Genomic DNA, 22,110 nt, shown 5'->3' with positions numbered 1-22,110 from the left:
CTCTCCTGATAAAGAACAAGACCAGGACTCATGGCCATCACACATTTGTCAAGCACTCAATACCTGAAGAAGGGAGAACACTGGGCCAGGGGGTGCTCTGAGTAACCAAAGCTAATGTTCAGGTGGCTGTGGCAGTTTTTTTCCGTTTGATATAAGTGGACCCTTGAAGAACATGGGTTTGAACTGCAAGGCTCCACTTACATGTGGACTTTTTTCAATAAATAGCTACCACAGCACATGATCCATGGTTGGCTGAAGCTGCAGATGCAGAACCACAGATGCAGAGGGCCAACTGTAAAGTTATACACAGATTTTCAACTGTGTAGGAGTTGGCGCAACTAACCTACCCTGCGCGTTGTTGAAGAATCAACTGTATTTTCATCCTTGTATTTATTATATGTCAGTTTTGTGCCCAACACTGAAGGCTACACAAGACAAAGCCCCTGCCCTCCTGATGCTTATATTCTAATGGGTTAAGACAGACAAAAGCAAGCAAACAAACCAAATAACCCTGCCTTGTGATACTTCCTATGAAGGGAATAAACATGCTCAGAATGGTTAAGTGCAGACATGACTGACTGGTATAAGAGTGAAGGTCAAGGGAAGACAGAGCCCTTGTGCAAGCTTGGATTTCAAACTGTGGGAGCTGTGGAGAGATCCAAGAGGAGAATACTGTAGAAGCGCCTCTTAACTCAAAGAAGAGTAAGACTGGAAATATGAGCTCCTCCTTTAAGGAGGATAAATAGCTTTGATGCTGGGTAATGCTTACTCAACAGGAAGTTACAGGAAGAAGGAAACATTAAAACACCATTTCCATAACTCCTCTGTGTGAGAAACTATTGTTCCTTAAGCTACTAACATTTTAAAAAAGATTGTTCTGAAGCTTTAAATATCTAATAACTCTTCTCTTTGTGAACATTAAAGATCCTCCACTTTTTCATTTTTTCACATGCTTTGAAACTGTTCTGCTTGTACAAGTCATGGACAAATGCTTAGTGTGAAAATCATGATGCTGGAAATATTACATTCATTGGTGAAAAAAATTCAACAGAAAGATTTCTTACCAAGTATTTCCTTGAAGGTTCAGGGTATTCAAATACTATAAACCTTATTTTTGTATTAGTGCTTAGATCTGTGCAATTCAAGATTCATAATCCTACTGTGGTGGAAATGAAAAGCGATTCTGATAGTTTTCCTAAATCCGAAACTGAGTGAAAGACAAGAGCTTGCTTGCATAATTCCTCTCACAAGAGCCAGATGGGAGAACTGCTTTAAGTGAAGTGCAGGCATTATCAGATATGGATGATTTATACAGAAGGAAAGCCTTATAGACGCTTGACTGCAGAAAGAACTTCAGTACAGCCCAATACCCTTGTCCACTGGAGAATTCATACACAAACCCTACACATACATCGGGTTCGGTAGATGCTTTAAACAGTGCTCCAGCCTTGCTCTCCATTGAACCCACACAAGGAAGAAACTATAAAAGTGACAAGTGTGGAATAGATAGAGCAACAAAATGCTTCTGTACTTGTTTGGAAAGAACCCTAGAAACAGAATGTGGGTAAAGCTTCAGCACTTCCTACTCAGGGCACTTCAGAGACTGTACAGGAGAGAACCCACAGAAAGAACTTGAGGAGGCCTTCAGCAAATAATCCACTGTAAGCACTAGAGGGAAAGCTCCTGAGAGAAAAGTAATGGGCAGCCTTGATCCATTACACGTGAGTGGGAACAAGCCAGGAAATGCACAAGATGCTCAGTAAACACTTGTCTGTGGAGTGGGTGAACGAATGTCTGGAAAACCCTTTATGGTGTTCAAAGCTTTTTATTATCCCAACTGTCCAGCTGGATAGAAAAGGCTGCTTAGCATTCCTCCTCTAAAGATCTCCAGCGCAATTAAACACTTTTCTTAGTTTCAAAAGCTGATCGAAACCCTAAGCAGTTTGTTTTATCCAAGCTCTCCTCCTGTACTTCCCCTCCAGTTAAAAGATAGTTGAGATTCTCAAGATCAGCTTGAGGTTACAGTCAGCTTAATGGTGAGAACTCTGGGTATACAATGGTCCCAGGACCGTGGCCACTGGGACCCGTGCAGAGAAGGGGTCGAGTATTTGGGGACTAGGCTAGGTCAGTGATCCAATTCTCAGAACCAACCTTGGAGCCTCTATAAGGCTGTTAACTGGACACACAAAAACAAAGCACCTTCTGGTTTGTTCTAGAAATCTGATTATGCAGGTCATATTAGTGAGAACTTTAACACTGTTTGAGGCTGAACCTAGGGTTGTGTCTGATTTCATTTTTAAACGAAGCCTCAGAGTTTTGGTTTTACCTTGTTGTTTTAGTAATCGGCTCTCATCGCTGTGATGAGGTATAGAAATGCCTTCTTCCAACCTGAATACATCCAACCCAAATTCCAAAACATACGTAGTAGTAAAACATTGTGCTGATTAGTGGCTAAGCTAGAACTTTCCCACTGGAAGTTTCTCATTCCCCAGCTGGAGTGCCCTGCTCTTGTTTTCCTGTCCAAGCTTCTTCCCAACTGTTACCTTTCAGTCCAGGAAAAGAAGCCACCTTCCTCTTTACAACAATCTGGGAAAACTTGGTGATCTCCGTCCCGTGTTTTCTGAGACACAATTCACAGAAGGTACAACAGAGCTATTTACCAAACCATTCCTTGAAGTCTACTGCACTCACTTAGGAATGGAAAGAAACCCCTAACCTCTCCCTAGCCCACTGATCAACAGAAGCCTTTCTTGTGCATGTGGGGCTGTGGAGCAGTGGAACAGAGGGGGGGCTGTGGAGCAGTGGAACAGAGGGGGGACAAAGACAGCGAAATGGAATAAGGCCAGGACTTTCCTGGTGGCACAGTGGTTAAGAATCTGCCTGCCAGTGCACGGGTTTGATCCCTGGTCCAGGAAGATCCCACATGCTGCGGAGCAACTAAGCCCATGCGCCACAAATACTGAGCCTGCGCTCTAGAGCCCACGAGCCACAACTACTGAGCCCGAGTGCCACAACTACTGAAGCCCGCGTGCCTAGAGCCTGTGCTCTGCAACAAGCCACCCGATGAGAAGCCTGCGCATCACAACGAAGAGTAGCCCCCGCTTGCCACAACTAGAGAAAAGCCCATGCGCAGCAACAAACACCCAAGGCAGCCAAAAATATAAATAAATAAATCAATTTTTAAAAAAATGGAATAGGCCAGAGAAAGGGACAGATGGTTGCCTCGTCCACTTCAACAGCTGACCTCTACAGGATTTGTCCCCAGTAAGCAAGCAAGCAGTCTGTCTTTCCCATCACTTACAGTCTTATAAGCTCCTAAGTGTTCCCATCAGTGTTACACCAGCTTAGCGGAGCATCTAGAGAAAACCAGATCTCTTCCAAGGACCAAAGACCAGGTGGAATGACAAAGAAGTTTCCTGAGCTCTAGCAGAATAGACAGTCTTATTGACAGGCCAGGTTATGCTGCAGAGACACATAGCACCAACATACCAGTGATTTAACACAACGAGTGTTTATTTCTCATTCCTACAGTCCATTATAGGTCTGGGGGACTCTCCAGAATAGATACCCCTCCCCAATGTGAGGGGCTCGGCATTCCATACTGTTCTGATCTTGTGACTCCTCTCTATGTGCTTATATGACTGAGGCAGGAAAAGACAGCACTAGAGAGTCCTGCACCGAGAAGGGAAACTTTTGCTCACACCCATTGCTCAAAACTATCTCAGTATGCTAACTGCAAGGAGAAAAAAGTCTAACCACTCCCTTCTTACTGTTCACTAGGATACAAGCTCCATGAGGATATGCATTTTGTCTCCTTGTCCACTACTATATCCTTAGTTTAGAAGACTACCTGGGCACATAATAGGCCCTCATTAACTTAAATGAATGAATGCAGTGTCAGCAAGAAATCCACATGTATATCTTGGGAGAAGAAACAGAGTCCCAGGGGTGTAAGGCTGAGACTGTTGGGTAAGATCTATGCAGACCAGAGCTGCAGAGCTGGCTGAGCTTAAGAAATAAGCACATTGGTATACTGGTACAGATCATCTTAGAGAAGAAAATGAAATCCTGCTGACAGCGGCAGACCAAAACCTCAGGTGACTTACACCATAAAGCACTGAAGCCAAGGACCAAATCAACCGAGCAAACCACCACCACGAGTGCTCAGCTCCTGGAAGGAGCTGCAACAGCCACAAATGCATCTGCTCCTTGAATGTAGTCAGTCCACCCAACATACCACTGGGGACCAGGGGAAAGGGAAGGACACGCACACTGAGACCCTGCTATTGCCCAGGCCGTTAGGTGCTTTTCCTTCATCAACCCCTCTAATCCCCAAAAAAACCCTGAGTTGAGTGTTATCTCTATTTCATATGGAAACTGGAGATTTAAGAGTGTTTCAGTAACCAGTCAAAAAACAGGAATGTTTTACAAGCTAGAAATAGAAATAGATACAATACAATGTCATCCAGGCTGGCTGGGCAGGGACAACATACAGATCAGTCCTGCTAATCCTGCCCTCAGGCCTGACTGATGCAGCTAAGTGACAGCCAACAGACCCACTAGCTATGGGGTCTTAACAAGCCTCTGGATCTCTTTGAACCTAACTTCCCTTTTTATAAGAGATTTGTAAGAGATCATTTAACCTCTTTCCTAATACTACCTGAAAGCTCTAACAGGAACACATCTGAAACACTGCTGTAGGTGTTATAAGAAAATCCACAGCCCATAGAGATTTTTGGCATTCTATGCTATGCTGGAGAAAACAGAAACTGGAAGACCCTGCCTGTTTACAGTTTACAGTGTAAGTCAACCAAGGCAGATGCAGGTTCACCTATCCTTGCCTACCACTCAACATCAGTTCCCAAACCTTTCCTTTTGGGAACTTGGTCTCCTGCTCACTGAATTCCCAGAGCACCATTCCCAGTGACCCACAGGATCCTCCCTACTGCATACACTTCAGTTCCCAGACAAACATAACTTTCTTATTGTTCTTAGTAACAAACAAAAGCCAAGTTAAAATACAAACAGACAAAAACCTGAGAAGTTGATCCTGAATTCCCATTAATTTCCATGAGCTTCAGAAAAGTGCTCATGTTTATGGCTGTTTTATCCAATTGGCATTGTGAGGTAAGGAGTCCATTTAATTGCAGAAAATTCTTCTTTTCATCTAAAATATACCAAATGGCTAAAAATTCCAACCCATGTCCACATGATCTCATTAGAGATATTCTCCTTTTTTCGAACACCACAAATGAGAGGCAATGATAGTGCATTATTAGTTCACCTGGCAAATTCTCTAACAGTGAAGTAAATGATTTCATCACAGTAAAAACTGTGCTAACAGGACTCAAGAGATATAGTTGCTAAAATGTTCAAGAAGGAACTCAGAACCAGGTCAACTTTGTGAACACTGTCCAATGACAAAAGAGTAAGAAAATCCAATTTGGTTCTTGGAAAACTTTACATTAGAATTCATTTCTACCTCATGAGACTACTGAAATTTCTAAGTCTGCTAACTGGAAGACAATGGTATGCAATGACACATGTATATTACTGCTTTTTGTTTTGGAAGACCATGCTACAAATGTTTCTATCATATGTGCTTAAGAGTGGCTGGGGAGGACCACAGAAGACTGATGATTCATGATTGCATCTGCTATTTTCAAGCTGATTTTGCTATTTTGCCAGGTACAATCCCAAACCCGCTTTTTCCCTTACTCAGAATATTCTTAGAACACTTTTTTTGCTAAGGAATTCAGTGAAAGTTCTAAGTAAAAACAGTAAGTAGTACAACTATTAACGTTTCCCCTCCACAGTTAACCCTGATTTCTTTCTGTGAAACATGACGTTTACATCTCCAAATTTTCCACTGGTGAAAAATTCTTCATGCTTCTTAATTTTGCATTTTTTCCATAAACTTTAGGGTCAAGCGCCGCTTGGTATATGTCTGTAGACTAAGGACACTGAACAAGCTTTCCTTCACTGGTGTCAAGGTTTCTGGTGTCAAAGTCTTGAGCACTTACTGAAGCTTCTCCTGCATGTGCTACAGGTGGGTTCTCCGGTGTTTAATAAGGTGGGAATTTTGACTGAATTTTTTTCCACATTGATGACATGTAAAGGGCTTCTCTCCAGTGTGAGTTCTTTGGTGTGTGTGGAGATGTGAATTTTGACTGAAGCTTTTCCCACACCATGAGCATTTATATGGCTTTACTCCTTGGTGTGTTGTTAAGTGCTTATTAAGATCTGACCTCCATCTAAACCTCTTATCACACTGTTCACATTTATATGGTTTCTCTTCAGTGTGAATTCTTTGGTGCTTAATAAGGTCAGAGCTAACTCTGAAGCTTTTCCCACATTCCTGACATTTAAAAGGCTTCTCTCCTGCACGTTCTTTCTTGTGAAGCTCGATAAGTTTCAGCAGCTCTTCTTCCCACCAGTTTGAAAATTTCTTTCTTTCCTTCACTGGAAAATCTTGGTGCCATTTCCCCACCCTATGCATATCACCATGATTTTCTTTGCCCATTGTTTTCTGATGAACATTCACACTGGCTTTTTTTGATACTATGTCTCCTGGTGCTTGTATTTCTAAGTCAGAAAAACATATAGGTTGATGATTTTCAGTGTCATTTTTCATCTTTATCTCTGTTGGAATAAACATAAGAATCAGCCAACTGTATGTCAGAGCAAGAAAACCATGGGAATAGAAAAAACCGCAATATTCACTGATTTAAAAAAAATAGGGAAGTAGAATCTTAAAATGTTAAGCCCTTGTAAAGGTTCCTACCAAGGCACATTTCTCCTCTTCCCATGGTATATTTACCTGAAAACAGCTCTCCGGGACTGTCTTTGAACACTGGGGATCCTTGAACCCATGGCTCTTCCCCTTGCTCTAAGCAGCAGATCACTTTAGTTTTGGGGAGCACAAATAATGCTGTGAAATAAAAAACTGAGGTCAGTGACTGGAACTAACAATGGTTCACTAATTCCAGACTACTTCAGGAAGAGCAAAAGATACTTTAACAGTTTCTTATCCTGAATGGTTAAATGGAGAGTCTCATATCCAATATTAAGTTTACACTATACTGCATTTGTGAGTGGGTATGTAAAGACTGGGAAATAGGGGCTTCCCTGGTGGCGCAGTGGTTGAGAGTCTGCCTGCCAGTGCAGGGGACACAGGTTTGAGCCCTGGTCTGGGAAGATCCCACATGCCGTGGAGCAACTGGGCCCGTGAGCCATAATTACTGAGCCTGCACGTCTGGAGCCTGTGCTCCGCAACAGGAGAGGCCGCGACAGTGAGAGGCCCGTGCACCGCGATGAAGAGTGGCCCCCGCTTGCCGCAACTAGAGAAAGCCCTCGCACAGAAACGAAGACCCAACACAGCCATAAATAAATAAATAAATAAAAATTAAAAAAAAGAAGACTGGGAAATAAACCTAAGCTAGATCTATGAAAAGGGTATGCGAATTCATTGCGTGTTCCCCATCTTCTGAAACCAATACTCCATATTCAACTAAGCAGTAACCAAACTCCAGAGGCTACAGGAAATACAGGCTGGTCCTATTACCTCTTTAGGAAGACTCATACTGGATAAGGCCAGGTCTAAGGGAGTCAATGTGAAGGTCAGTGGGCTGGGTATCATAAACACAAGTGATTCCTGTTATATTATAGCAAGTTTCAATTGAGTTCTCAGGTACCAGACACTGCACCAGGAAAGATTTCTACCACTCCTATAGCTCACTGGTTCACATCCAGGTGGAGGAAACAGACCAGAATTACTTAGTGGACTGTCTCTAAATCATACTGCCAAGTATGGAAAGCATTCATCACTCAGTCATTCAATACATATGTGCTGAGTGGCTATGGTGCACCAGGCACCCTCTATGTGCTAGGGATACAGTGGTGAATAAGCCAAGTCCCCCGATCTCACAGAGCTTATCTTCTAGTGCACAGTGAGACAGTCTAACGTCAATAAACACACAAATAAAATATCAGGAAGTGATAAATGTTTTGAAGAAAACTAAAGCAGGGTAAGAGAACATTTAAGATTCTGCTTCTGTGAAGCTATTTTAGATAAGGCTATGTGAAAAGCCTCTCTTAGAAAATGATATTTGAGGGACTTCCTTGGTGGTCCAGTGGTTAAGACCCATGCTCCTAATGCAGTGGGTCCGGGTTCGATCCGTAGTCGGGAAGCTAAGATGCAGCAACTAAGAGTTTGCATGCTGCAACTAAAAATCCTGCATGCTGCAACTAAAGATCCAGAGTGCCGAAACTAAGACCCTGCACAGCCACATAAATATATATTAAAAATAAAAAAAGCGATATTTTGAGCAGAACCCTAAACTGAGAGTTTTGTCATATGGCAGAAAGTGTGCCAGGCACAGGGAAGGGGAAAGAAATGAGCACACCAAGCCCATGAAACAGCAAGATGAGCAGTGTGAATAGAGAGGCCAGAGCAAGGGCACGAGTGGCAGGAGACAACAGCAGGGAGATGAGGAGGGGCCAGATCGTGGAGGAAGCCTTGGTAAGGAATTTGGTTCTTATACTGAATGTGATGAGAAGTTATCGTAAAGTTTTTAAGCAGAAAATGTCATCATCTGATTAGGTTTGGTTTTTTTGGCCACACCCTGCAGCTTCCAGGATCTTAGTTCCCCGACCAGGGACTGAACCCACACCCTTGGCACTGAAAGTGCAGAGTCCTAACCACTGGACCACCAGGGAATTTCCCATGATTAGGGTTGGTTTTTTTTAAATAACTTTATTTATTTATTTTTGGCTGTGTTGGGTCTTCGTTGCTGTGCGTGGGCTTTCTCTAGTTGCGGTGAGCAAGCGGGGGCTACTCTTTGTTGCAGTGTGTGGGCTTCTCATTGTGATGTCTTCTCTTGTTGCAGAGCACAGGCTCTAGGCGAGTGGGCTTCAGTAGTTGTTGCATGCAGGCTCAGTAGTTGTGGCGCAAGGGCTTAGTTGCTCTGCAGCATGTGGGATCTTCCTGGAGCAGGGCTCAAACCCGTGTCCCCTGCATTGGCAGGCAGATTCTTAACCACTGTGCCACCAGGGAAGCCCCCCATGATTAGGTTTTAAAAGACTCTGGCTGCTGTGTGGAAAACTGATTGTGGGAGGGCAGGAGTGGTGGCAGTGGGTGGCAGTTAGAAAGTATTGAGGCGAACCTTGTGGCTGAGACGAGGATGCTAACAGCACAAGAGGCTGAGACATGATCCGATTCAAGCTACACTGTGAGGGTGGAGCCAAGATGATTAGCGATGACCTAGTAGTGGGGTAGGATGGCAAGATCACGGTAAAGAATGATCCATAGGTTTTCGGGCCTGAAATATTGGGTGAATGGTAGCGTCCTTTAGGGAGACGGGAAAGAGAAGAGCAAAGCAAATTTGGAGGGAAGGGAACAAAAATTCTGGATAAGGAATGAGCATGTGAACTTGGCAAAAGCTCCCAGGTGAACTGGTTACACCTTTTCCCTGCTGAACCACTATCTGAGAATCAAAAAGCAACTGGTAGGGCTTCCCTGGTGGCGCAGTGGTTGAAAATCTGCCTGCCAATGCAGGGGACACGTGTTCAAGCCCTGGTCTGGGAAGATCCCACATGCCGTGGAGCAACTAGGCCCGTGAGCCACAACTACTGAGCCTGCGCGTCTGGAGCTTGTGCTCCGCAACAAGAGAGGCCCGCGCACCGCGAGGAGAAGAGTGGCCCCTGCTTGCCACAACTAGAGAAAGGCCTTGCACAGAAACGAAGACCCAACACAGCCAAAAACAAATAAATTAAAAAAAATTTTTAAAAAAGCAACTGGTAAATATATCTGTGTATATATAAAAAAAAAAAGCAACTGGAACAGAGACTCTCTCACAGAGAAAACCAAGAATATGACAGATTACTCAACTCCTATGCAAAGGGAAGGGCAAAGGACTTCCCTGGTGGTTTAGTGGTCAAGAATCCACCTTCCAATGCAGCAGACGGGGGTTCAACCCCTGGTCAGGGAACTAAAATCCCACATGCCACGGGGCAACGAAGCCCGCGCCACAACTACTGAGCCCGCGCGCTCTAGAGCCTGTGTGCCACAACTAGAGAGAAGGCCGCGTGCCGCAACGAAACATCTTGCATGCCACATCGAAGATCTCACATACCACAACTAAGGTCTGACGCAGCCAAATAAATAAATTATTTTTTTAAAAAAAAGATTCAGGACTTCCCTGGTGGTGCAGTGGTTAAGAATCCGCCTGCCAGTGCAGAGGACACAAGTTCGAGCCCTGGTCCGGGAAGATCCCACATGCCGCGGAGCAACTAAGCCCATGCGCCACAACTACTAAGCCTGCACTCTAGAGCCCGCGAGCCACAACTACTGAAGCCCGCGTGCCTAGAGCCTGTGCTCTGCAACGAGAAGCTACTGCAATGAGAAGCCCGTGCACCACAACAAAGAGTAGCCCCTGCTCGCCGCAACTAGAGAAAGCCCGCGTGCAGCAACGAAGACCCAACACAGCCAAAAAGATAAATAAAAAAAATAAAATAAAAAGATTCAATGAAGGGAAGGGGAGAATCTTTACCTAGAGAGATAACAGTCTCATAGTTTTCTTGCATTACATCATTGTAGAGGGCCTTCTGAGTAGGATCCAGTAACTCCCATTCTTCCTGGGAAAAATATATGGCCACTTCTTCAAATGTCAACAAGCTCTAAAAAGAAAATAGGCTTTAGCTCAGTATTTGCCACTTCAAAAGCAGCCCAACCATCTGACCCATGATTTGTATGTTAGGCCAGGAACTAAAGGAACAGCACATGATACTTTTTAAAGTGAGGAGGCAGAAATGGAAGAGGCAAGGGATCAGCAAACAATCTGAGAGGTGTCCAGTTTCCCAGGGGGATCATCTGGGTTAACACGCCTCTGAGCACGTGCTGGGCAGTGCAGGTCAAGGGCAGCAGGGAGAGGCAGCCCTAAGAAGCTGGAAAGCACAGCTCACCTGGGACTCAGGCAAGATGAGCTCAGGTGCCACTGGCCAGTCTTTGGTGTTTGTCTGTTCAGGAAAGGCTAGGATCCGGTGAGCAGGCACCGCTGTGGGTGAAAACAGCAGAGGTAATTTCTCTCGCTTCTGTTTCTGAACGTGGTAGGCTCTTTTCTAAAATACAGAAGACCCCGATTTTTTTAGTATTGATGAGATACCTTTACAAATATGTGTGCTGGACTTCCCTGGTGGCACAGTGGTTAAGAATCCGCCTGCAAATGCAGGGGACATGGGTTCGAGCCCTGGTCCAGGAAGATCCCACATGCCATGGAGCAACGAAGCCCGTGTGCCCCAACTACTGAGCCTGCGCTCCAGAGCCCAAGAGCCACAACTACTGAAGCCCGCACGCCTAGAGCCCATGCTCTGCAACAAGAGAAGCCACCGCAATGAGAAGCCCGCGCACCACAAGGAAGAGTAGCCCTCGCTCGCCGCAACTAGAGAAAGCCCACGCGCAGCAACGAAGACCCAACACAGCCAAAAATAAATAAATACATAAATTTATTAAAAAAAAAAAAAAGTGTGTGTGCTGCTCAGAAATGCCTCTCTCATTATAAATGAAAACCATGGAACTACCAGCCTCTAAAACAGGTTCCCTAGTTTTCATGAGCATATTAATGAAAGGAAAAAATTTTTATTACCCTCTCGTGACATAAATTGAAAACAAAATACTCAGGGAATCCAGTGTACAGTAAGAGATGTAGTTTTTTTGTTTTTTTATCATTTATTACTTTTTTTCTGGTTCAAATAGTGTTCACATTCTGCCACTAACCACCCATTCTGATCCCAATTCCTTCCATATTTTCAGCATGAGGTAAGACTGACCCTCTCTGCTTTTCTAAAACCAGAACTCCTGATGTTATTACCAGGATTCTGTGGTTTGGAGATTTCTGTATCTTAGGCCAACCCACACCTGATCTGCTCTACCATAACCTGGGGGGCATCCTAATTGCTAACGTGGCTGCATTAGTAGATCCACAGGGCAAGCAAGAGAGTGGTAACAACATTCTGGCTTAACAAATTACTATCGCAGCTCCCAGGAGAAGGAAAGTAACGTGAAGTTCCTTACCCCTCTCACATATGGGCTCAGTTTCTCTGTGGGTATTCCTGATCAGCAGCTCTTGTAGACTCTGGTGTGTATTCCAAAATTCTTCATCCTGGGACATGCCCACTTGCTGGGCCTCTGCTGGCTTCAGCTTGAAGCCTAGGGCCTCTGCTGTTTCTCCCAAGAGCACTGCCTCCTTTCCCAGCTCATGGTCTGCAACCTAGAAATAATGCCCATCCTTGTTACCATGGAACTTACTTTTGGTTTGGGAGTTGGTGGGAGAGAGAGGAAAAAGCAGAGTGCAAACTGTGGGAAGGAGACACTAAAGGAAATGTCACAGAGACTTAAAAGAGATACGGGACCACCAATTTTCCACAGAACTATACACAAAATATAGGAAAATTGGCAGAAGAGGAAAAAAGGTGTGGTTACTGCCAGCCCTCCCAGACAGCAGCCCCCACCCTCTGCATCCAGCCCAGCTCAGACCACTAACAGGGTTGCACAGGCCACCTGTTCTCATGCTGCCTTGACAGACTTTCTCTCCCAACTTAGATTCTTGCCTTAGTGGTTTCCTGTCCTCTAACTCTCTCAGAAGATTAAGGAATTGAATTTAAAAGTTGTCTTGTCAACCAGATTTTCCACATGGCCAGGGAAGAGTCTCACAGAGGATTGGGATAAAATGCAGAAAAAAGTGAGAGGAAAGAGTCAGGGCTCCAACCTATCCCCAAATGATTCTGACACAAAACGTGTGCCCTCCCGGTATTCTGAGCAGGCCTGTGAAGCCAGCTGGTATGCCGCCACCTGCCCAAGGGCATGCCCTGGATCCCCGCTCACAGCACAGCCAAGGAACAACCACTGAGGGAGGGGCAGTGGAGGCCCTTGTCTACGGTACAGAGGACACTATCCCTCACGCTCTTTCTTCTCTCAGCTACTCTACTGGGATTTCCAAATCTTTCTTTCCCTGTTTTCTTTCTACTTTTTCTCTTCCTGGGCAGTCTTCCTCTAGTCGTTTGGTTTCTCCCTCTCTTTCGTATCTTCACTCTCCTTTGGTCTCTGAGAATTACTCCTTTTTTGGATCTGTCCCGTCCTCTCCAACTCCTTATTGCCTTTTGTTTGTTTCTAAGAACTTGAGGCCCATCTCCTTCGCCAAGCCAGACTAGGCTCATTACCCTCAACACACTCTGGCTCCAAAGAAGGCCAAAAGCAACTCTCTCCCTAAGGCCAGGGAAGTCTGCCAGGATCTCTGAAACCTGTGGACTGACTATGGCTGTGGGTCTGTGCTTTCACGTCCTGCTTTACATGTCCTAAAGGAACAACAGAACTGAGACCTAATTCATCCTATTTCCCAATTAACTGCCCCAATACATCCACCTTCACCCTGTTTCACTGCACACATGAAGAATCTTTCTTCTCACCCCATTCCTCATTTGACCAGATTCCCTCTGTAAGTGTTCTACCAGGACCACAGCCTCCTCGATGCTCTGTAGATGGTGCTTCTTTATGCAGGTCTGGGTGTCCCTGGGCAGAATGGTCAGGAACTGCTCTAGGACCACAAGTTCCAAGATCTGCGCTTCTGACTGAATCTCTGGCCTCAGCCACCATGGGCTTAATTTCTGAAGCTGGTCAACAGCCTCCCTGGGTCCAGCTCCATCATGACAGAGGAAGCTCTAGAAGTACTAGTGAGACCTCTCGGGACTGAGACCATCCGTTTGGGGGGCATATTTCTTATGCTGACTGGAGCTCTCTGTCACAGGTCCCCTGGTCTCCCACAGAGCCCTGATCTGAGGGTTCAAGTACTTACCCACCTTCAGATCTACTGTCATCATTCTGATCTAGGAACAATTTGGCTCCTGTGTTGGACACACCACCAGCACCATCTTTGACAACTGAGGCCCAGTCTGGTCTGGAACAAAACCAATAGAAGGTTCTTCTTTCTAAAGTTTAAAGTGAGAAAAAAAAAAGTGCATGTCAATAAGAAAGTCACATGAACTTTACTACTTGTTACTTATTATGAGAGAAAAATGAACTTTAAAAATCAACTGCCAAGCCCTTGTTTCTCTCCTTTTCTATTATTCAACGCAATACAGCAGGACTTATTGAAGACAAATGTAAATAAATTACTTTGCCTTAAAAAAATCAGGAGGTTGGTGGGTGAAAAAACTAGTACCCACTGGCTCCAAGGAGTTTGGGGATTATCCAAAGATTTAATTGATGCACTTCCTATGCCATCCTCTCCGTGTAAAGGAAAGATCAGGAGAATATTCTGAGTTTCTCTTATATTTCAACATATCATCCTAGTCTCTTCAGTAAGAGAGTACAACTTCTATGACCTTTGTTCTTTTGGGAAGATTCTGGACCATTTGAGGTGCTCCTTTCCATTGTATGAAAACTGGCAGGAGAGCTGAAACAATGAGACCAGACTGGAAGAACAGTAATTCAGAAAAATGGAGCCTTATTCTTCTCAAAAGCACCCCCCAATTAAGTAACTAGTTGCTCTACATGCATCTTGGCATTTCTTTGTAAGATATTATAAAGAACACCATGCAGAAGATTTATACCTGCATTTTTAATTTTCATTACTTGACCTAGGAAAAATTACAGCTGATCCTTGTTCACAAAATGTTTATCCAAATGTCAATTGGAAAAAAAAGGACAGCATGTTATTTGGTGATGATTACATTCAGCTGCTACCTTTCTCCAGGGCTCATTTAGACCTCTAAGCGAGGCTGAGGAGAGCTTCGTGAGTTTCACTTTCCCTGAGGTGATCCAGGGGAAAGGGCACCGAAATTCTGCCCAGGAAGCCACGGTGTTCACAAACGGCCGGCTCCCGATGACTCTGAGGTGCTGGGGACACTTCCCAAGCTTTTGCATCAGAGGAAGCTGATCTGACTGAGGCTGGACCGCCCGTTTCTCCCGCAGTAACATCAGCCAGTAAAGGAAACGCCGGCGGAGGCGGGAAAGTGGACACGACCGCCCGGGCGCGCCTGCGAGCGCTGTGCCTGCGGGCAGTGTCCGAGCGGGCTCCCGCCGCGCGGCCCCGGGCGCCACCCGCACAAACGTTGGAGAGAGCGGCCTCACGAGCCTGACGGCGGACCTCGCCCCAGACAGTCCTGCCGCCCGGCTCGGAAATACCCCCGGCCGCCTTGCAGCGGCCGGCGTCTCTCGGGGGCTCCGGAGCCTGCGCCGAAGCGGAAGCCACTTCTAGGTTACCTCGGATGGCTTGGCTTCGTGGAGGCCGCTCCCTCCTCCCGGGGCTCTACCGCAAGTCGCCGCCGGTCCGGCCACTGCTCTGAGGACAGCTCCCCGCCCCGCGCCTCTCAGAGGTGGGTTCCGAAGCTCAGGCCCGGAACCACTTAGGTTCGCCTGGCCCAGACGGCCCGCCCGGAGCAGTTCCTGCGCCACGGGCTTACCCACCCCCACCCCTACCCGTCACTCTATCAAACCGGAAGGGGAAGTGACGTACTTCCGGGGAGAGGCTCCTCGCAGGTCAACGAGTCCTCACCGCCGCGAACTGGGTTTACCTGGTGGCGAGAGTTGATGTCACGGAGTCTCAGGCCCGCGGAGCCTGAGGGCCCTGCACGGTCGCCGCCCTCTCGCGGCCATTACTTCCTTCGTCGTTGTGGGTGGCTGGCGACTGGTAACCCGGAGTCCCACCGGGTGACGTCTCCGCCCCTGCCAGTGCCCGAGCTGTCCTCCCGCCGCTTCTCACAGCCTCCTCCGGTACCTGGTGTTGACTTAAAACAATAAAATAGCCAGTTATTTTATCAGCAAAATGAGTTAATTTGGGGACAATAAAGAGTTGCAATTTGGAATATGCAAACCCTGGCAACCATAAGCAAGTCTGGAGAACATGGTTCTTTTACACAGGAGACCTGAAGAGTTCGGAGCGACTGTTGTAACCTAAGAATCCACTGGAGGAAAATGGGAGTGTAGTGGCTTGTCATTGGCTGAACTTTGACAGTCTCTCATTGGCTCACCTGTTGCTGGGTCAGGAGAAAATCTTCCTCCTGGTGCGTAGTAAAGTAGTAACCTGTTGCAAATGCAATTGATGTCTAGTGGTTGGGCGTGAGATCTCCCCCTTTGAGCTCTGATTCCATTTTAAATGAGGTACCGTTTATAATTTTCACAAAGGCAGTTTCGTCTAACTGATCTGGCTTGTGATAGGTGTAACCCAGACACTCACATGCAACCAGTGTTCCTACAGCTGGCTGAGCACAGCAATCCCTCTGTCTTAAAACAGGCATGTCAACAACCAGAAGATTCTCACTAATTAGAAAAATTAGAGAAATGTAAATGCAAATGCAAATCAAAACTACCTCACACCGTCAGAATGGCCATCATTAAAAAGTCTACAAATAAATACTGGAGAGGGTGTGGAGAAAAAAGAACCCTCCTACACTGTTGGTGGGAATGTAAGTTGGTGCGGCCACTATGGAAAACAGTGTGGAGGTTCCTCAGAAAACTAAAAATAGAATTACTATATGGTCCAGCAGTCCCACTCCTGCACATATACCTGGACAAATCTATAATTCAAAAAGATACATGCACCCCTCTGTTCATAGCAACACTATTCACAATAGCCAACACATGTAAACAACCTAAATGTCCATCAGCAGATGAATGGATAAAGAAGGTGTGCTATATATATACAATGGAATACTACTCAACCATAAAAAAAAGAATGAAATAACATGGATGCAACCAGACATTATCATACTAAGTGAAGTCAGACAGAAAGAGAAAGATAAATACCATATGATATCACTTATATGTAGAATCTGAAATATGGCATAAATGAACTTATCTACAAAACAGAAACAGACTCACAGACATAGAGAACAGGCTTGTGGGTGCCAAGGGGAAGCAGGGTGGGGGAGGGAAGGACTGGGAGTTTGGGATTAGCAGATATAAACTATTATATACAAGATGAATAAGTAACAAGGTCCTACTGTATAGCACAGGGAACTATATTCAATATCCTGTGATAAACCATAATGGAAAAGAATATTTTTTAAAAAGAATGTATATATGTGTATAACTGAGTCACTTTGCTGTGCAGCACAGATGGGCACAACATTGTAAATCAACTTCAATTTTAAAAAAACAGAAAATTCTTGTTTACAGAACTGGCTCGGGTACTTACAACATGCAGAGGAGAAATCTTGTGTTCTACAGGGACAAATACCTCCCTTCCTTTATTCTTGGCAGACAAGAACTACTGAAAACTCTCTACCCACCCTCCTTCCTTCAGTGGGGAAAGAAAATCTGTTTTCTAAAAAGTTGCCAGGGACCAATGAGAAAAACAAACAAGTGCTTAAGAAGCAGTAATTAAATCAAGTTTCTCCACCTTGTTTCAGCTGCCTGTCCCCTAACCCAGGCCCTCTCCAATCTGATTTCCATTCTCTTTCCATACTTCCCTTCCCACCATTGCCTTCGTCTCCTGGGTTCTCACTCTAAATGCTGCACCAAGGTCACTGCCTTCTCAATGCTTCCTGGATGATACGCCCTCACCCAGGCTTGGATATCCCTGGGCAGAAAGATCAGGAATTACTTCAGCTCCAGGAACCTATCCTTGAATGCAGCTTGGGCTGCAACGATCATGAGCAGAGCTCCCAGAGCTGGCTGAAAGCTTGTGAGTGAGGCCCAGCAGTTGCTGATAATGGGAGAGTCTGAAGAGCTAGTGGGAGATCTCCAAGTTGCCAACCTCTCTGAGAGGTCAGAATCTGCCATCAGTCACCTGGGAGAATGTGAGCAATAAAGGGGAATTCAAATCGAACTGAGGCTGATCTTTGGCCCAAAATTCAATCCCTACAATGTGGGGTTAATAAACCTGGCATATGAGACAGGAAATGGAAGTTGTTACCTGTTACCTAATGGAAATTGCACAGACTTCGACCATCAGGTGGATCCAGTTTCCAGTCCCAGCTGAACTCCACACTAACTGATGTGAGGGAAAATATTCAACCTCTCTTAGCCTCTTTTTCTCATCTGAGCATAACAATACCTACCATGCAGCACAGAGAAAAAGATTAGAAATGCTATTTGTATAGCATCTGGCCCAGTGCTTCGCACTTAGAAGGTGCAGAGTAAATGGTCTGGGGTGGTGTAAGAGAAGCTCCATCTTACAGGAATTTCAAGCATATCTCACTACTTAACATATATTAATTTGTTTAATGTCTGTCATCCCCACAAAAATGTAAGGTTCTTGGAGAGCAGGTAATTTGTTTTATTGTTGAATCACAGCTCCTCAAGAAGTGTCTGGTCCTAAAATAAATATTTGGCAAATGAATGGGTGAAAAAAGACAAGGAAGACTGGGGTCTTCAGACCTCATTAATTGCCTGGGTGTCCAGTACTTAAGCATTATAAACAGTATGAAAGGAGACGAAGACTCGTCTCTAGCTTAGATGTCTCTGAGATCTGTCTCCCCTTCGTTTCCACTCCTATAGCTCTAGAGTGGGATTTCTGAACTTCAGAACTATTGACATTTGGGGCCAGACAGGTCTTTGTTGTCTGTGTGTGTGGTTGGGTATCCTATATACTGTAGGATGTTTAGCTGTACCCCTGGCCTCCACCCACTAGATGTCAGGAACACCCACCAGTCCTGACAACAAGACTGACTCCAGACTTTGCCAAATGTATTTGGGCGGCAATCGGCCCCGATTGAGAACACCTGGTCTAGGCACATACAATTAGGCCAGGCTGGTAGATGAGTCTCCCATCTGTTCACCTGGTCTTTGTACAGAGCAGATCTGGACTTCTTGACTTTCTAATAATCTAATTGCTCAAAAGCCTTTAAGACTTCCTAATGCCACTGAAATAAGCCAAGATCTCCTAACTCGCAAGGCTCTCCCTAGCATTCAAGGCCCAACCTACCCCTCCAGCCTCATTGCACATTCTCCTATACACAGTCTACAAACCAGCACAGGTGAACTGGTCCCACATCCTGGAACAGGCTCCGTGCCTTCCAGCCTTAGTGCCTTTTCCCAAGGCCTGATTCATCCTTTCCATAGAAACTGAACACTAGCGGTACCAGTTTGCAATCCTTCCAATCAAGGGAGAAAGGGCAACTTTGTTTAGAAATTAGACATGTGGAAATAAGGAAAAAATTTCAAGGAGTGCACCATCAGAGAAGGCAAGAAACCCAGAGAATGAGGACTGGTAACACCACCACTATCACCTTCTTGGAAGCTCCTAACACTTTGAACTCCTCAGTCCTGTCTTTAACTCTCTCTCAGCGTGCCTTCTCTTACTGAAAATGAGTCCCCCTAAAACTGAGTTTCCCTATTGAGTTTATGATTAATCACTCTACCCAAAACTTTTATTACCTTTCTTGTACGCTCTGACCTCAGTTTGTAATAGGGGTGGGGGCGGGGCGGGAGCACAGCCATTAGTGAGAGGCTGTTAGTGGCCTTGCTATACTAATGGTCAGCATCATGGTAGTCCCGGTGGTGGCACTCTCCCTGGGTTGCAGTCCACAGGACCTGACCCCTGTTTGCAGGGCCTGAGGGCCAGCTAGGTCCTGGGTGCCTTGCTCTCTCAGTGATGATGGCTGGGCAGGGTCTGGGGACCCGGCCTGGAGGGCGCCACCAGCTGAGATCTGCCTCTCCAGCTGGGCCTGGGCACTGGCGGGAGGACACAGGCTGGATGCTGGATGAATGCTCCCCAGCAGGGTAACCAGCCTGCACAGGGACCCTCTCCTCTTAGCCAGGGCCTAGACTTCAGAGAGCGAAAGTTGATCCTTGGGACCTTGAACAAGTAAAATGAGGGGTAATGATTTAGCTTTGCTTATGGGGTTTGTTAAGTGTCAGTGAGGCCAAACAATTCAAAAATGTCAGAATTTGGAGCAGAGAAAGGTTTACTGCAGGGTCATGCAAGGAGACGGGTGACTCATGCCTTGAGAAACCTCCAACTCCTCAAAGGCTTTCAGCAAAGCCCTTTAACAAGAAAGGTGAGGGAAGGGCGTGGTTAGTTGTCAATTTCTTGGTGTCAATCCTTTCTTCTTGCTGTCCACGTGGGTCAGGTCACAGGTTCCAGCCACAGCATCTTCAAGTGGCCTTTCATGCCAGGGGAGGGTCTCCCTAATTCACGGTCAGAGCGTCGCCATCTCCCCAGCCTGCAGGTCTACCTGTCAGTGCGCCTGCCCGGCCAGAAACACCCCAGACTCGCCCAAAGCCAGAAGCTGCAACGTGTGCGCGCACCTGACTCTGCCGCAGCCTTCCCCTTCAGTCCCCTTCCTCTGGCACCACTCTGCCAGGCCTGGCGCCACGAATGCTCCGGAAGGGGGCGCGAGCGCAAACGTCGGCCGCATCTCGGGGACTGCGACCTATGGAGACTGCCACCGCGGGGACCACTGCGGCACTGACCATTGGTGGAGTGGGACCGCTAAGGCCTAGCGCGCCTCGCCGCCCCTGTTAACACTGCAAACACCTGCTATCGGCGTTTGGCTTTCTGCGCCGCAGGCACACAGCCCTTGCTCAGTTACATTACCCCAACTAACACCAGAACTTGTTTCTGCGGGTTTATCTACTCCACAGTTTGAGAGCTCTCTCTGAGCGCAAGGAGCATGTCTGAGCTGTCTTGTGTCCCCACCGCCCAGCACAAGGGCGCACAAGGACGCGATAAGCCCTCCGTGAACCAGTGTTTTATTCGCGTAAAACACAAGGGTAAGAGGCTCAGGGCCTTTGAAAGCACACTTCACGGGGACACTGAGCGGACAGGGTGAAGGGCGACAGGCCCCGCACACCAGGTACCTCGCCCCTACACCTCTCCAAACAAAAAGAGGATGTTCCGGCTCACAGCCACGGAGAGACTTCCCGTCACAGGACCCAGGACAAGACAAGAACCTCAGAGAAGAGGGCGGGGCCGCGGAGTTAGGGCCCGCCCCCCGGGAAAACCCTACCTCAAACACATCACTCACCCGCCAGGCTGTCTTTTCCAGCGCGTGCGGCCGGAAGCTGCCGCGGGGCAAGCCGGGACTTCCAGCAGGCCTGACGCAGGCGCAAGGGCTAAGCCGGAAAACAGCGCCGCCGGACACGGAGGCGGTGAGCTACAGGACAGCTCTCCCCACCATGGTTCCGCCCTCCGCTAATCGACAGCAGTGTTCCCCAATGAGAAGATGGGATCCTCCTTGCGTCATAACCTGGACCCCTGAAGTTGCTCGAGAGCCCGGGGCCTTAGATCTGGGCGCTTGTTGATGCCTCCTATTGGTTACTGCTGTTTTGCTTGACAGGCGCTTCCGCTTCTCTTTTTTCGAAGGGTCTTTGCACCAGCACCACCTGGGCTCATACCCAGTTTGTAGATGTGACAACGACACAAGTGCTACCGAGGAGCACTGCTCTTCCTTTGCTTCTTCCCACAATCAGACTCTGCTATGTTCCTCTCTCTCCTTCCTGTCAATGAAGCCATCCAGTTAACCTGCCCTCTAAAAAGGGAGGCAGCAAGGACGGTCATATACCTTAGAATGGTCATAACACTAGGACCCTAGAGACTTGAGCACCCTGGTGTACTCTGCAGATAGTCAGTTGTGGTAGCCAGTGGATCTCTCTAGTACTTCGTTACATCATCTATAAAATAAATATAATAGCTGGCAGGAAAAATGTAAGGCTCAAGATAGATAATGCATGTGCCAGTGCTTAGAGAAAACTGCTCAGTGTTATCACTGATACTGGAGGTTCTATAGAGAGTACGTAGACAAGAAAAAGAATAAAAGGCCTTCAAATAGGAAAGGAAGAAATAAATCTTTCTCTATTCAGAGATGACATGATCCTACATATAGAAAACCCCAGGGACTTCCCTGGCAATGCACTGGTTAGGTCTCCAAGCTCTCAGTCAAGGGTCAGGGTTTGATCCCTGGTGGGGGAACTAAGATCCTGCATGCCGCGCTGTGGGGCAAAAAACAAAACAAAACAAAAAACAGAATTCATATAAAAACTACTAAAGATGATAAACAAAATCAGTAAGTTGCAGGACAAGATCAATATAGAAAATCAGTTGTGTTTCTGTACACCAGCAATGAACAATATGAAAGGGAAATAAAGAAAAATATTCCATTTACAATAGCATC

The 22,110-nt window shown here is 46.3% G+C and overlaps 1 protein-coding gene across 2 annotated transcripts; it reads right to left on the bottom strand.

Moving 5' to 3' along the window:
- Positions 1 to 1,805: 1,805 nt before the first annotated feature.
- On the bottom strand, positions 1,806 to 15,455 carry LOC132348501 (zinc finger protein 75A-like). Of its 2 annotated transcripts, none has more exons than XM_059896051.1 (7): positions 15,257 to 15,455; positions 13,848 to 13,980; positions 12,071 to 12,266; positions 10,963 to 11,054; positions 10,551 to 10,677; positions 6,821 to 6,931; positions 1,806 to 6,642 (listed from the first exon to the last, which is right to left on the bottom strand). In XM_059896051.1, exons 3-7 carry the CDS (start codon positions 12,165 to 12,167, stop codon positions 6,044 to 6,046), a joined length of 1,026 nt encoding a protein of 341 aa, XP_059752034.1. In that variant the 5' UTR covers positions 12,168 to 12,266; positions 13,848 to 13,980; positions 15,257 to 15,455; the 3' UTR covers positions 1,806 to 6,043. The 2 variants fall into 2 exon arrangements, with proteins under 2 accessions (XP_059752034.1, XP_059752033.1); XM_059896050.1 differs by having other exon boundaries at positions 13,852 to 13,980.
- Between the last annotated feature and the right edge of the window lie 6,655 nt (positions 15,456 to 22,110).

This window comes from Balaenoptera ricei, chromosome 15 (assembly GCF_028023285.1).
Source record: "Balaenoptera ricei isolate mBalRic1 chromosome 15, mBalRic1.hap2, whole genome shotgun sequence".
In the NCBI taxonomy this organism is placed as follows: domain Eukaryota; kingdom Metazoa; phylum Chordata; class Mammalia; order Artiodactyla; family Balaenopteridae; genus Balaenoptera; species Balaenoptera ricei.
This window is presented reverse-complemented; position numbering and strand designations above follow the sequence as displayed.